Consider the following 16,086-nt stretch of genomic DNA (forward strand, 5'->3'; position numbering starts at 1 on the left):
ACAGAAACAAAATGGACTCCGCAGAGCACAAGTGTGGAAAAGACCTGCCAGGGCTGCGCGGTTCAGAAATTAAAACTCTAGCCTTTCACCTCCGAGATTGCAGTTCAAGTTTTTCTTTACATTCTGAGCAAAACGAGCTTAAAATGAGTGTAAAAATCACTCTCTGGGGCTGCCAACTTACTGTTATAATTGGTGCAGATACAGTAATTGGAAAACAGGGTGAGTGCTGGGGTTTAGCACTTCGGGAGAAGTTACAGGAAGATTTGTTGCTCAGGTGCTTCCTGTATCTTCGTCTTTCAGACTAACCTGTGCGATGCGCGTGTGTAAAGAAAAAAGCCTTTAAGAAAAAGCTTGTTAAAGTTTAGGATTTGTACAAGGTTCTCGTGTCTGAACACGTAGAGCTGCACGGAGCGGTATACGCACACCTCCCTGCAGAAATGCTAAGTTCAGAAAACTGCACGAGGCTGTTAGCAATTGATTTGTTTTGCTGTTTTACCTTCAATAAATAATACAAGCATGAATAGGGAGGTTACTTTGAAATCGAGACAGGCTGGAAAAAAATGCCGGCTTGTATCCTGTAATTATCCAGAAGCACCCTTGTAGACCCAGAATAAAACTCACGAAGAGGCACAGAGCAGAGTGAAGGAGCAGAGTTTGTGAGGAGGTGGAGTGTCAATAGCCTGCCACATCCTCTCTCATCTCCTCCGTCCCCGAGTGTCACGCTCGTTCTGTTTGCAGGAAGAAACTGCAGCAAACTAATCCGAGGGAAAAGGGGGTGGGGGGCAGGAAAAAGAACATTTATAGTTCGTATTGCAGTATGCAAATAAAATATTAAAAATGCTATAAACAGTTTTATAGTCATTGTTTATGGACTCTAGAATTTTTAATATTTTAACATGTAATTGAATTCTGAAGCCAAGATTCTGCAATTAATCAGGCTTTTATAAGCGAGCTGCTATTTGCTGGGAGTAACTTCGAGAAGAATTTGGACTCGATTTTTCTGGTTTGCGTTGTGGGGATATCAGAAATGTGAAATGCTGAAGTGGCCTGCGAAATTGTACGTTGTGCGCTCGCTCGCTCGACTGAGTGAAAGTCCCAATTTGTGTAAATAGTTCAGGCATTCGGGGAACCTAATTGTTTGATTCATGTATGCAAATTCAGGCTTTGTGTGTGTGAAGCGTGGAACGTGTGTTTTTGGAGGACGTGTTCTCAGCGCTGCGCTCATTTTCCTCTGCCACAACAGACGGAGAACTCGGGCAAAACGGGAAAATAACACAGTTTGCCAGCTTATCTGGACTCGTATTATTCCGGGCCCTACTGACGACTGAAGTGACTCCTTGGAATATTTTTTCTTTTTATTTTTTGCCCCATTGAAATCTTCAGTGTAGAGCTGGCCTGGAGCTGAGAGCTTTTTTTCTCTTCAGTTCTGAGGAAGTGTTTTGCTGTTGTGAACTAGAGCAGTGTGGAGGAGTTATGGCACTGACAGGAGCACTTGTTCTTTCCCAGTAAACTCTTAAATCCTGCTATCAGAAGGGTCAAAAACTGGCCAGCTGTGACATCTGAATAATTTTTAAAGCAGTTAATCCAGTCAGAGTGTTTCCTAATCTGCGCACCTTGTGGGGAGGTGAGGAGGATGCAGCTGAAAATAAGCCAAGAGAAAAAGCTCAGATCGTCGGCAAAAATAATTCAGTTCTTCTGAGTCCTGTTCCACAGACCTACCCTTTCAAGTCATGGTATGAAATACAGAACAGTGCCCAGGGGATTCCTCCCGTGTGACTCCTTGGCAGGTGTGTTGACGCTCTGTTGTGGAAACCAGCCCTTCCAAACCTGTGATCTCGGGCTGACGATGCCCAGACGATGCCCAGACGATGCCCAAATGGGTTTCCCAGCTGCTGTCGGTGTTAGCCACCCGCTATATATGGCCTGAGAGCGATGCGGGAGGGAAGCGGGCCGCGGGAGGAGCTGGCTGGCTGGCTGGGGAGGTAGGGATCAGGATCCCAGGGCCTGGTACATCCCTGCTGGCCATCGCCTTGGCCATTTCCCCCGTAACATAGGTGGAGGCTTCCCTTGCTCTTAATTATTACTCGTCTCCCTTCCTATCTGTTCTGATTTTATTTTATTTTTTCCAAATGAAAAAGGAAAGGGTCATTTTTGTGTTAACCGGTTTTCTCAAAATCGTGCTTCAGAAAGGTGCGATTCACTGCTCCTACGAGGGGAGGGGGAGGGAGGGGGCACGGAGGTATAATAAGGAATCAGTTTCTCCTCCTGACTCAGAATTAGGTTGTGAGTGAACAGAACCATCCACGATCTAGAAAAAAAATTAATAAGAACGTCAGCGCTATGTAGGGTAGGTCCTCTGGTGACAAGTTTTGCCTCAGCATGACTTTTTTTGCATATTCCTGTTTTATTCTCAAAAAAATACCTTTTTTTTTTTTTTTTTTTTTTTTCCTTTCAGATGAAGCAGTCCTTGTAGGGCAGGAGTTGAAAGTACTGTGGAGACTGTGCTAAATTACAAAAAGGCGCTCAGAAAGGTGTTCTTCTTTTCCCGTTCTTTCAGAGATTCAGCTAGGTTGTGTAAGTTACCCATTCCATTAAAAGTCGGAATAAAGAATTCAATTTACAGTTGGAATGGGTTGTGAGACACAGCAAAGGTTTTGAAGTTGAAACCATGTTTCTGAAACAGAGCGCTCTCTCTCCACATTGTGTGCCTCCTCGCCTAAAAAATCTTTTTAACCCACATACCCAAAATAATGTTGTCTAAGGTGCCGGGAAGCTTTTTCTCCTGAGCACAATAGGAATATGTTGAATCTTTTGAAAACAGTTTCTGTTTTTCAAACACCTTTTCTTTTTCAGCATAGATAATTAACGCCTTCTTCACAGTGCTTGGTGCCCTTGATACATCTGTTACCTTTGACAGATCCTTTCTGTTTGCCACCTCTTCTTAACATGCTTCCAATATTTTCAGCACAAAATAGCTTAGTATCTTTGATGTCGGGTGTATACCGGCTCAATTAAATAAGAAAGCTGCTGACAGAATGGTGTAGAGTTGAAACTTCAAGCTTTGTTTCTGTAAAGATTCTGTCCTTGGTCACTTATCTTCAATTTTTGCTGCAAATTGTTTGACTTCGCTCAGGTGAGGTTGTTAAGACACGCGGTTTTGCCTAGGACGGTACGTGTCTTCAGCTTCCCAGCTGGCACCTATAGGCATTATACAGAGAGGCAGGAAGAGGGGACGAGGGGGAGCAGCTCTCGCAGCCCTACAAAGCAAAAGCCCTCCCTGCCGGTGAGGGTGGCGTTCAAATAAGCCTTTGGGGAGCTTTCTGGAATTTCTGAAATAAAAGCCATGATGGCACTGCAGCTGTTCATTACCACCCCCTAGTTGCTGGTGGATGGCACCCCCTATTTACAGGAAGCAAGCCTGAAAAAGGCTGTGAGGGCAGCTAGCCCCTTGGGTTGCCAGAGCCCTGGAGTGGGAACTTCCAGCCCTGTGGGGTGAGGGCAGCGAAGTTTTAACCCCTTTTGGCGTTTTCCTTATCAGCATCGCTCTGTAGGCTGACAGTGTGGTTGTGCGTGGTGGAGGCTGCTTGCAGAGACCTTTTGCAGTGGACTTTGGCGGGTGAGGTTGTATGGCTCACCCTTCTGGAGCTGCGGAATCAAAAGGGAGCAATGGTATTCAACAAAAGAGTGAGAAATGCAAACGGGTTCGAAAGGATGCAGACACAATACCTAAATAAAAGGCTTAACGCTTGCAGTAATTGTTACCGCTCATGTCACATAGCATAATGACAGTTTTTCAGGATTTCCCATATATTAGAATGCTTGCGGATGAAAGGTTTGAATTTTGTATTTAATAGTATCTACCACTCTTTTCTTAAGGGAAATTAAATAGTGACTGCTCCTAGATTTCAGTCTCAGTACAACAATCATTTTGATCTCTACATTGTCAAACAAATAAATATCAAAAGCTAATTTTCGGTGCAGTTACTCTGTTTTATGCAGCGCTCTAGTGTGAAAGAACTAATTGTATGTTACATAGCTTTGCATATGTATGAAAAACAGTGCTTGACAGAAAATATACAAAAGGTTTGAACTGTGAATGTGTTCACAGCAGCGTCCATGCATGGGTATACGTATGTCTGCCTGTATGTTCCTTACCTGCTTCACCTTCTCATGACAAGAGCAGATGGACATGCTGCTGCTGTGAATTTGCTGCTGATCAGAGATGTCTGTGGTAGCTGTGGAGGAGTAACTTGTCTCAGAGCATGCTTGCAGGTAATTCTGGTAGGCCCTGCTGCAGCAACTCGTGAGTGTGCACTGATCAGCACATGCGCAATCTCAAATGTCCATTTATCCCCAGTTTGCAATGGCTGCTTCCTGGTGCTGGTCTAACTCTGTCTCTTTCTGTTTGAGGTCCCAGGGATTGCCCCATCGCCATCTAATCCACAACTTTTTGTTCTCCCCAGTTGCTTCTAATACATATGTAATTCTGTAGTGAGTGTTGTATCCCACAAGGCTGATGGTTATTGCTTTTAGTTAGCTAATATCTAGAGTCTATTTCTTTTGCTTCTCAGGGATTGGCCTCATTCCCAGGATTTTGCAAAATATTTGCAATGGGAGACTAAAACAGCAGGTTAGTCAATATCATGTCCAAGACAGTGTATTAGGCACAATGGTGAAGATGTGAATGATTTTTTTTTATTATTATTATTACTTTTTGTAAATCAGCTTCCACAAAAACATTGGCATTTAAGAATTTTAAAAATATGAGCAGGACAGATCTGCTCTGCTGTACAGCTTTGAAGAACATGAGGCATCATTGTGCTTTATCTCTAAGGCTGGCTGACCAAGCACAGAGCTGCTTCAGCGAGCTGTCCTTGAGCTGCTGTGTTGTCTGTACATGCTAATAAGGAGAATGAGGAGAATTAATAAGCAAGTGTGAAATGCAGCATAGTTTCTGAAAATCCTTTCAAACCCTTTTAACGCAAAATAGCACACAGTTGTTCTACCATTTAAAAAGAGATCTTTTTGTTGCTTAAAGTGTATTTTGGGAGCTAAAAGTTGCGGCTTCAGAAATTTGAGCACTGATCTTTGTTATTTCTAACCCTGGTGAAGTAGAAGATAAATAACTGACATCACAAAGGGCTAAGAAAAAGTGGGTGCTAGATTTAAAGAGTGTCTTGAGCTGGGTCACATTGTCCCGTTGTTACAGGGGTCACACTGCAAGGGGCTGGCACTTACATAGCCAAAAGGCCTTGACTAAGTAGTTTCCATGGACTGTGTATGAAAAGTGAGGAAACCTCAGCTGATTTCTCCTTAATTCATGAGGCTGATACTGTGCAACTACCTCGCCTTTAATTCAGGCATAGATTCAGGGTGGTAACAAAGGTGTCTTTGGTATGTTTGTTTCAAGGATTGCCTGGGGAGCGTGCCCGCTTTTCCCTTGCTGCAGGCTTGGAACCTGACTGTAAGAACATGCATGATAGCCATTAAAAATAAACTGGTGGCAGTTAGCAGAGAAAAAAGGGAAGGAAAGGTTGTCTCAGTTACCAAAGTTTATTCCTATGTAGTCCTGCATACGCTAAAAGCAGTGTACAAGCTTTGTAAGTCCTTGAAGAATTGCCAAAAACTAGTGTGGGTCATTTAAGTTTGTCCCTGCTCCAAGGAGAAGGGCAACCATGGTCTACAGTTGTTGAATCCTAAATTACTTTAAAAGGGAGGCAAAGAATGCAAATATTACAGCTAGGTAGGCTGGGTTTCATGAAGATATGAATGACTATAGCAATATTTATCTTTGAAATAAACTTTCTAAGGGCGCTGAAAAGTGAAAGCAGGATAAATTTATTGTTCCTCTTGTTTAAAAAAGGTGAGTTCAGAGTTGTGGAGGGACAGAGCTTAAAAGCTGACAATCTGAACTAGAGAAGGATTGGAGGGTTGTAGCAGCACCACGCGCTGCAGCACCTTGCATGCACCCGGGTGTCCAGGCTGGTTCCAGCAGGCAGCCCGGCAAGGCCGGTGTGCGGGCACGGTGGCTGGAGGTGCATTTGCATCTCGCCGTGCCCAGACTGAGGAGTCCCGTTTGTAAGTCGCCGAGACCACGGTGCTTCCCCCACCCACCCACCTGCCCAGAAGCCCTGGGAAGGGAAAGGGCAGACTGGGGACAGGAGCAGGTAATTTGATTGTGAATTGGGCAGCGTGATAAGGCTTGTCTTATCGCGACCCGGCGGTGAGGAGGTGATTTGACAGCAATTCAGGCGGCAACCCCTGTATTTCCTCGTTCTTTCATGATTTTGTTATCATGGGGAAGAGAGTCCTTTCTGATCTGCTTGATCTTTGTGATACGGTGGATACAAAAGTATTACAAAATGTGAGCATTAACATACACGTTTATTTTGTTTTGAACCTATCTTAGAAGTGCCAGAGGCATGCCTTTTTAGCAAGCAGGCAGTTGGCAAAAACCCTCTAGGTATCAGAGAGGCCATGTGCTATAATTTTTCTAGAATAATAGTGTCAAACAAATGACAATAGAAAGCCTGTGAAATTGGCAGCCAGCTGGGCAAATTCTCAGGTGTGACCCACAGAAACGGCAAGTGCCTGCGCAGAATATTTTGTCGGGATCGGAGCTGCACCAGCCTCTGCTGCCTTTCTTGCCGTAGCTCCAGCCCCGTGGACCACCGGTCACAGTGGCTCTGTTAAGTGAAGGACTTAGCCCCAAGGCTGAGGGCAGTGCTAAGCCTGCCTTGCACTGGGAGCTTTTGCCTGGGTAGTTAAACGCAGATCAATGATCCTTTTCAGCATTAATGGTAACAGGATATTATATGGCAATCCGCATCCACCTGAAATGATTATTAGTGCTTATTTTCAGATTCCACGAGGAGAGGAAAAAAAAGGAAGAAGAAGGTAGAGAGGGGTTCTGTGACCTGTGTCTCCTATGAGTTAGTTATTTTGTCCTTGAGTACTTGCCACTTCATATTCCCTTGTTTGGATAACAGTCTGAGTATTAAGCACAGCTGTAATTTTCTTTTTGTTAATGGTATTCCACTTCCTGTGGCTCTTGCTCAGTTTCAGCTAATCCCATCTCAAACAAAGTCTTGATGAGCCAAGAAGGAGCTGGACTGAATCGAGGACCAAATCATTGCCAAGTGTGGCTTTGGAGATGACCACAGTATTATAACTCCTTGTGTCATCTCATCGCAAGGCTGTAAAACTGTTTCAAAAAGGTATTGTTTAGCACTGCCCTTCAACGTTTTGATCTGTCACAAATCCTTTTCTCTGAGATAGGGAGGTAAAAATTGCTCTGTGCATGATTTACTGTAAGCCTTCTGGTGGTGATGTGATACTGTTCCTGGGGGCTGCCGGACTCCTTTATAAGAGCAAAACAAAAGTACTAAGTGTCCTTTATTCTGATAAAAAGAGACTCGGGGCTACTACCTAACTTGTTTCAGGGTACTCTACACGTTATGCATGAGAGATCTCTAGGATGACACAATGAACCATCTCCACTAGGAGGTGGAGGGGCTCACCCCACCTCTTACCACCTGCAACAGTCTCCTGGCCCAGAGCTGCAGCCCGCTTTATCAGCAGCAAAAAGGCCGCTGGATTCGTTAGAGAAATCTAGCGATGACAAGTCAGATTATATCCAAACCAGACATGGGGCAAGCAGGCCCATTCGGCTGTATCCCAGTGTGGTGAGGAGCTGGCCCAAAGCAGGCCCAAAGGTGGGGCCTCAGCACAGGGCCAGGGCAGAGCCTGGGTCTGGTGCCGGAGCCTCGTTAATCACCCAGCCCGCTTCTCTAACGATGCAGGGGATGTTTTGCTGCGAAAGGAAAACAACCCCTGCCCAGGATAATGTATTTACATGTGTACAGTGAGGCAACTAAAATAGGAAATGTTTAACTGCCACAAATAAGTCTATAATGAGAAGTTCTTAATTAATGCCTGATTATCTTGAAGCAGTAATGAATCTGTAGTTCATTTTTTGTTTATTGGAGTGAAAGTGATATATTTTGGAGATGATTAAAAGAAAGATGGTGCTTGCCTGACTCTTAAGGACACGGGATTTTCTATTCTTGGGTAACGTGGGTGTCGATTGAAGTACACTCTCATTCCCACTAGAGGGGGGTCCTCTCAGGCCAGGTTGTAATGCGTTTTGTGGTGGTTTGGGTTGTTTTTTTGGAAGTCAGCATGAGAAAAGAATCACACTGTCCCACATCTTGTGTCAGTACTTTACTCTGTGTATCGTACAGTGTCAGCAGTTACTTGTCTCTTACTGGTCGCTGCTGCTTTTTACACAGAGGTGAAGACCGAACTGAGGGGACTAATACACGAATAAACACAGCAGCAACTAAGAATACAGAGGGTGTTTTATTGCATCATCCTCAACGAGAGACGAGTATTTTATCACGGCAGTGGTGTGATCACTCTTGGAAAAGCAGAAATCGCATTACCAGACCTGTTCAATAACAGTTTTAAATCAGGATTACCGTCCACACCGATAGCTGCACTCTGAACCATTTTGTTGTCCCTGTGAGCGTTTACATTTCTAAGCAAAAAAGAAAATATTTCTGCCTGTGAAAGAGACCACGGTGATGTATGTGTTACACCACCTTCAGCTTCTGGTTTGCTGTTTGATGTCCCAGTTTGTTCCTCCTCTCAGTTTCTTGGTGAAAAGGAGACCTGAGTCTTGCAGATGTGGTGCTTGTCACGTCACCTTCATGTGTGTGTTTTGAACCAAGGGCAGCCACAGACATCCTCTCACCACCAAGTGAATGGGTGCTCAATTATCAGTGCCACCTTCCCACAGAGCGACGGTCCCCTCATGGCGAGGTGGCCTCCCCAGAGAAGAAATAAAGCCTGGACCCCCAGCAAAGATCTGGCTGATCTTTGCGGGGTTTTCGTGCCATCCATGTTGTGGCCATCAGCACTGCTGGGTACAGGAGGGCGTCCGAGAGGGAGCCGGTGGCACGGGTTCACGTTTTGGGGTCTGTGTGGTTATGGTAGCAAGATGTTTTACCAGAACAAACAGCCTGGTGAAAATGAACTCTCGTTTTGGATGGGTACCGCATTAACCCTAGCTGGGCTGCCTCTGATCCTGGAATTACTTGAGGGTCCGAATAGGGCACTGTATTCTGACAAGTAGTCATACTGCTATTTCCAATCCAGCGTCTGATTATTCTCTTTTTGGCCTTGGGCAAGTCACTTAACCCTCTGTCTGTTTCTTCATCTGTAAAATATATTATGGATATTTATCAGTCTCACCAGGACTGATTGTTTAATATTTATAAAGTGCCTAAAGGATTAGAAGCTTAATATAAGTAGCTAATACGTATCATTTCAGATTGATTTTATTTACTTGGATGTTTTTTTTCTACCTCCTATTGAATGAGATCCTCTTTTGTAGCCTCTTACTGCCATTCCTAATCAGCCGGACAGGTCACAATTGGGTAACTTCAGGTTCATTTTCTCCTTTTATTCTTCCTTCCTATAAATGCTTCATCTCCTCCTCCCTTTTTTAATTTAGAGATGAAGGGATACCATATGTTGCTAGATCATGACATAAATATATTTAAGTGCTGCCATCATTGTTAGTTTATCAGCCTTTCCATTATAAACCCTCTTGTTCAGGGGTTTATAACTCTGGCATTATAATGTGCTTCAGGCTGAAACTTGACATTCATTTTTTCCCTCTTGATTTGCTTTAAATCCTTCACTCTTCTTAAGTTAAACTGGAACTGGAGATTAGATACATTAGTTATAGTTATACTAGTTGTATAAATTATAATGCAGCAGTAGGCATTTTAAATAGGATGTAAATCAGAGAAATAGAGAATTTCCTAGTTGTTAAACTATGAGCCTGGGAGTAGAAATGTGGGATTCTTTTCCTGAGCGCGTCCCTTGTTTGGCACATGACTGCTAAGAAATTATTTAACCTCTTTCTGCCTCACTCTTCTTGCTGTATATTGGGATTATGACATTTCCTACCTCACCGGTGTATTGAGAAGCTTAATTAATTAGAATTCATAAAAGCGCTGAGATTCTCAGGTGAAAGGTGCTGATGTGTGAAGTATTTTTAAGGAGTCTAATGAAAAAGCCAGCGTGCCAGCCTTTCTGTGCCTGTTGTCCTGGATTAACGCGGAGCAGCTCCCGGAGCGGTGGGGTACGCGGCGAGCAGCAAGGCGCTGGATTTGGGGCACCGCCAGGCCACTTAACACCTTGTTTTCCTCAGCCTTTCTGGTCTGCACTGCATCTTGAGGCCTTGGCCTCTGCCTGGGCAGCCTTTCTGCCCTGAACTCCACAGATTTTAAAGGATTTGCTTAACTCCAGGCAGGACAGGGGCCTGTGAGTGAGGCCTGAGCAGCCGAGCTGTTCAGATGATGCTGCAGCACCCGGCCTCGCCAGATGATAACATGAGGGGAAGAGCTCAGGTGCTGCCAGCATTTTGTTTGAGGGGGAGACACCACAGCAGGAGATTCTGCTTGTGCTCGGGCAGCTTTTTGGCGTAGCTAAAACTCCCCATGGAGATCAGTGTTGCAGCTGCAGTGCAGTACATTTTGGGGCACCAACAGGTAGATGCTTTTTACAACCTTTAGGCTGAGAAACGTGGTCTGTGTTGTGAGTTTCTGACTTTCCTCTTGTGAAGATTCCTTTTGTCAGCTGTCAGTTCACCATGTGCTACCGTATGCAGGCTTTCTGAGGGTCGGTCCAGGCTGGTGTCTTCATTTGGAGAAGCCTGCTTTGCCTGGGCTGTGGCGCTGTGCTCAGGAGAGGTGGTCGGTAGTGGCTACATTTCAAATGATCTTTCTCCTTATAATTTCAGGTTGAAGTCTTGGCCTCCGAGGATGCTACATTTGGACACAAGGTGTGTAGTTTGATGCAGTTTTGTTCTATAGGTCCCTTCTGTTTAAATTGTTGGATGTGATGGTACAGAAGACGACAATTTTCAGCCTGAGAATTGAGGATCCCTGTTAGTTACATCCACCAATTCAGAAACCTCCCCAAACGTGTGGTGTTCTGCAGAGGGCACACAGGCTGGCTGAGTCCTGTTATTCTGTGTAGAACATTTGAGCAAATCTTAACGTGGGGAAGCCCATGTGGAAGTACAGAACTTCACTTTTGTAGTAACTTTTAAGATTGGAGCTGCCTCCGTGCTGGGTTTGTTCTTGTTTCATAGATTTGCAGTTCAGAAATCCCAGTTGTTTCCTGCTTTGTAACAGTCTGTTGAGTAAGCCACTTTGTTCACGATCCTTTTTCACAGTGCATCGCAAATAGGAAGTATTACGTTGAGCAGCTGCATCACCCTGTGTTCAATTGTAGATCAATGTATGGCATACAGTATGCATGGTGGAGAGACCATTTAGACCTGCTCTGCGGAATGGGTGGCAGTATCCTAGTTATTGCCTGAGTTTCTTTGGCCATCGAGCTTTACGGTGACAACCACAGTTTTAATTAAGCACTAATAGCAGATGATTTTAGGAAAAGGCAGATTGTGTGTAGGCTACATCTATTTAGCTCGGAAGAGAGTGGGGAGGGGAGGGGAAGGAGGAGATTGTAGAAACAGTAGGCTAAATCATGACAATGAAGAGTTTCCTGCTGCTGAAGGCCCCCTTGCTGTGATACTACTGCAGGTGAGAAAATAATAGTCTATTACTACCGAGGTAAAAAAAAAATAAAATCAAAAGATGAAACAAGTTTTCCAAGTTTATACAGAATTCAGTAAACAAAATTAACCCACAGAAAAAAAGCTTTAAAAGCATCTAAATATTCATGATGCCAGAATTTACAGTTGTGTCTGTATTGTACATTTTTATGTTGATACGTGATAAAGTGATTTAAATTATTAAAAAATGAACAGAGCTACTCCATTATTATTTGAAGTATTTAACATATGGTAGTCTGCAGTATCTTCTGTGGTTTTTTTTACTTAATACCCAGCATTCATACAGAATATTCATTGAATATTTAATAAACCTGGAGGGTCAGCTCTTGTGAACTCATCTCCATAATCCTTCAGACTATAGGTAGGTAAACAGAAATATTACTGCAGATTATTGTAGCCAGTCACTCGCACAACTAAAACACCGTGGAAGAGGCTTCTTGCTATTCAGTTTAGCAGTCATGTTGATGGACGCCATTTGAAGCTCCGTTTTATTACCTAAAGTTTCAGGAATTTTCTGTTGCTAAGCTTGAATTTAACAAAATCAAATCGGTACCTTTGCCAGCTCTTAACTTTATCTTCCAGAGTCCCAAGCAAATTGTAAGATTCGGCTTCAGAACCAAGAGGGTCTTGTTGCTCTCTCAAAGAAGTAGCCTTACATTATGTAGTAAACTAGACATGTCATGTACTTTTTCTCAATTGAGAAAAAAGGTAAATGTATCATTCCAGATTTGTTAATCTTGGAATCTATCTTGGCTGCCTACGTAGGCATCCTGTGAAAGCACTTTCTTTCCTCCTCTTCCTTGAGAAACACTTCCTCTACTGTCTGTTGCAATGACACACAAATGTTAGCATCTCTGTTTTGTTAGCTAATCAGTTGGTACAGTCATGGTAAGTACATCTAAGCACATTTTAAAGCATATTTTTTAAAAATAAAAGTGGTGTTTTTTAGTTTATAACTCAGAAAATCAGTTTATATGGCAAATACCATGTAACATAGTTGAGGAGGATGTAAGGTTGTAGTTCACACAATTGTAATGCTTTCTTCAGTACACGTTTTTAGCCTGAATTTCCCTCCAGGTCTAATGCAGATTACTGGGGAGGTATCTTGATGTTTTGGGGCACAGCATGTGCTTCAGCTTCTAGCATTTTAAATCCCTTCTGTATGTGTAAGGAGAAGCATAATGTGTGGCAGAGGGTGACTCTGTTTCTGACTATATCCATTCCACCAACCCTTAAATGCTTATCACTTAGTTTTAGGGTTGTTGACAGGCTGTGTTTCCTGTAGATACCAAATACTGTTTAAAAAAATAATAATTCTAAACTGCAGAAAGAACTTACAATGTTATCTGTTAGTCTTAAATTCTCCTTGTTTTTCATTTCATGGTAAATATGCATGCTGGCAGCGAGTGGGGCCGTTTCCCAGGAAAACACGCTGAATGAGACAGCACAACATTGTTCAGTCTCACCATAGTTATCATCTGGGAAGTGAGGATCTGGATGATGCAGTCTTTGGAGTCTTTGATGAGGAGGATAAGCACATGTAGAAATCAGCTGCAGAGGGTCTTTGATGTAGGATATGCATTTTGATCAGGCAAAAGATTTTTTTTTTAATTTTAGCAAAGAAAATTAAAACAAAAGCCATTGTTTCACACTGTCAACAAACCCAGAGGAGAGGTACCTTGAAGTGCCAGAGCTTGTTTTTGCTCTGCAAGCACAGAACAGGTGCAACTCGCAGACCGCTGGTAATAAGTCCTTCAAAATGGTCCCTCCGCCTCACTGTTTTAATCAGAAAGCGGTCTTCCCAAAACAAAGATAAAATAGATGGAATTTATTGGAAAAAAATGATGTTTTTAATACCAACTTTTTTTAAGTGTAAGCAGTTTAAATAAAAGGTGCCGTTTGAGTATGAAGACTCACAAATACGGTAGTGTTACTGTCCAAACCTCTCCTTCGGTTGAATGGCAGGAAGCAAAAGCATTCAGCTTTCTTTGCAGCTAATTTTGCAGAAGGGGTAAGCTGTTAGTGTGCCGTAATAGCATTTTGGAAGATGGAACATGTGGCGTTCAGTTTTATTTATACACGCGTTTGTGTGTGCGTTTGTATGCATGGTTGTTCCTTAAAGGAAAAAAAAATTAATCCAGCTTTTGACTGATCTTTCAGCTTCAGTATTTAGAGTGGCTGTGATGTGCGTGGCTGTTTATGGAGAGACCTGGGGAAATGACCACCCAGCAGATCACGAGCGGGTGGTAGGTGATGTGGGACAGACCTAACAGCTGGGCATGGTTCATTCAGCTTCTGCCGAGTGCCAGCTTGCACATGCAGGAATTGTCTTTGAACCCGGGACTGCCGAGAAAGTCAGGTAGAATAAGAGTGACCGGATGGAGCGGTGTCTGCCTGGGTCTGCAGTCAGCACGCAGGAATGTATTTAAAAGTTGGAAGCCCTTTCAGTCCCGTTAATCTTATTAGAGCCTAATGATGACATGTAAAATGCTAACAGTTCCGATTTATTTTGTGTTGGTTTTAGCTGGAATAGGAGGACAGATTTTAGCAGATGGGACCAGTGCTCCCAGATGGCGGAGAAAATTAGGAGGGATACAAAGATGTGAAAAAGAAAGGGAAAAAAGAATAAGGTGCACAGAGCAGAAATAAGAGGTAAAAGGTTTAACCATTGTGAACGACGCCAACACAAACACCAAGGCAATGGACAAATGAAAATACCCGTGTCTGAATTTCTTAAATCCTGAGATTTAGACGCTCAGTTCTCATCAGGACATTTTAATCCCTCAGTTAGAATGGAAAACCTGAGTCTGAGAGGTTGGTCGTGATATAAAGATTTAATCCACACCTTGTAGGAGTCTCACGTTGGCATCAGTTGGCGTGGCAGTGCGGAAAGGAGGCGGCACATGCTCCAGGTGGGCTACAGTGTCCAGCCCTGCCTGGGGAAGGAGCTGCCGGGCTGTTTTCCAGTCAGTGCTTAGTTTCCTATTCTCTTCCCCTCCCTTTCCCCACAACTTTTGCTGCCAGCACCGACCTGACCCAAATCCGTCTGGGTAGCAGCGGCCTGGCCCAGCCTGGGAGGGTGATGCCGCCTCTCCCATGCATCCCGGCCTCTTGGCAGAGGTGCCAGCCACCCTTGGGTGCTGCAGCCCTTTTGGCAGAGCTTGTGGCGTGGCGTGGCACTGCTGCAGGGCACCGTGCTGGTGGCAGACCTGTCGGGAGGCTCGGGGCGAGGGAAAGGGAGCCGCTGATGCTCCCGCAGCGGGGGAGCTCCAGCCAGAACAGGGCGCTCGTGTTTGGTCGCCGGCTCTAATCCGTCCATTGTGTGCGCTTTTAAGCTGCGTTGTGATGTAATTGGCTTAATCATTACTATTATGTTGCTGCGCACAAGTTGGGATTGTAATTTGACATATGGAAATCAACGGCGACTGGATTAGCGATTCGCAGGTGTCATTTAAAAGCAGGGGCAGGCGAGAAAGCCTTGCCTGTGTTGCAAGGGAGGTGTTGCTGCCGTGCGGAGGCACAATTATCTGCAGCACTGCGTCTGGTGCCGTCTTCACGTCGGAGCCAGCTTCACCTGGGCGCTGCTGGGGCCGCGCTGCTGGGCTCCAGGAGCCCCGACCTCGCTCCCGATGGACGTGCTCGCTGGCGGAGGGATTTTATGGTTCCTTCGGAGAAGACAAGTCCAGGAGGAAAGATTTCTCTTCGACAGGGAAATCCGTGCCATGGAGCCACCGTTCTGCTAGAGAGACGCAGTGAGGGTGGCATTTCCGATGTGGCGGTGCCAGCACCGCGGGGCTGTGGGCACTGCTCGTGGAAGTGGCCGCGTTTTGGTTCTGTGACGCAGCAGAAAGCGGTGACCTCACCTCCAAAATTTAATAACTCTGGAAGTTGTTGAGGGAGGCAGCTCCTAAGTCTTTTCAAATACCTGCGGCCGGGATGCATTTTTTCAGTGCTCCCTCTCCGACACAGGATATACAATTTTAAGAATGACGTGTGCTCAGGACTGAAACCTCTTTTTGGCTCCCAACCATGCTACTTTTACTCGAGTTCACTAAGCTTTTATTTTTATTTTTCTCTTTCCTCCACCTTGCAAACGGTGCTGTATTGCTACACTCAGCGCACCACGCTGCATCTCCTGTAGCCTGCTTATTCTCACAGCCCCAGCTACCAGAAGTTCAAATCTCGAGGGGAAATTCAGCTGCTGCGCGGTGTAGCTACGTGTCAGCTTCCTGCTTTGAAGCGTAGGACACCAAAGAGAATACATTTAGTGGCTGACCGTGAGTTATGACGGTGCAAATCTAGAAGGAAACTGTTGTTCTAGCGGTATCCATAACACGGAAGCCTTGAGCTGCGAGATGGAGTAGCGATGCCATTTGAGAAAATTGAGAAAATGTGTTCTCGAGAGATTTTGGTGTTTGTTAATTTTTCCATCT

At 44.4% G+C, this 16,086-nt stretch overlaps 1 protein-coding gene across 7 annotated transcripts in view; it reads left to right on the forward strand.

The window, feature by feature from the left end:
* The window catches only part of ARID1B (AT-rich interaction domain 1B), a 321,285-nt gene that overhangs the window by 164,387 nt on the left and 140,812 nt on the right, over nt 1–16,086 (forward strand). For 4 of the 7 annotated variants that reach the window (XM_027454398.3, XM_072035944.1, XM_072035942.1 and 1 more), the window contains exon 5: nt 10,814–10,855. The exons of the other annotated variants lie outside the window; for them this stretch is intronic. In XM_027454398.3, coding sequence (XP_027310199.3) covers nt 10,814–10,855 — 42 coding nt within the window. The remainder of the gene's footprint in view (nt 1–10,813; nt 10,856–16,086) is intronic. 7 annotated transcript variants of the gene reach the window in all.

The sequence above is a fragment of the Anas platyrhynchos genome, chromosome 3 (genome assembly GCF_047663525.1).
Source record: "Anas platyrhynchos isolate ZD024472 breed Pekin duck chromosome 3, IASCAAS_PekinDuck_T2T, whole genome shotgun sequence".
Classification (NCBI taxonomy): domain Eukaryota; kingdom Metazoa; phylum Chordata; class Aves; order Anseriformes; family Anatidae; genus Anas; species Anas platyrhynchos.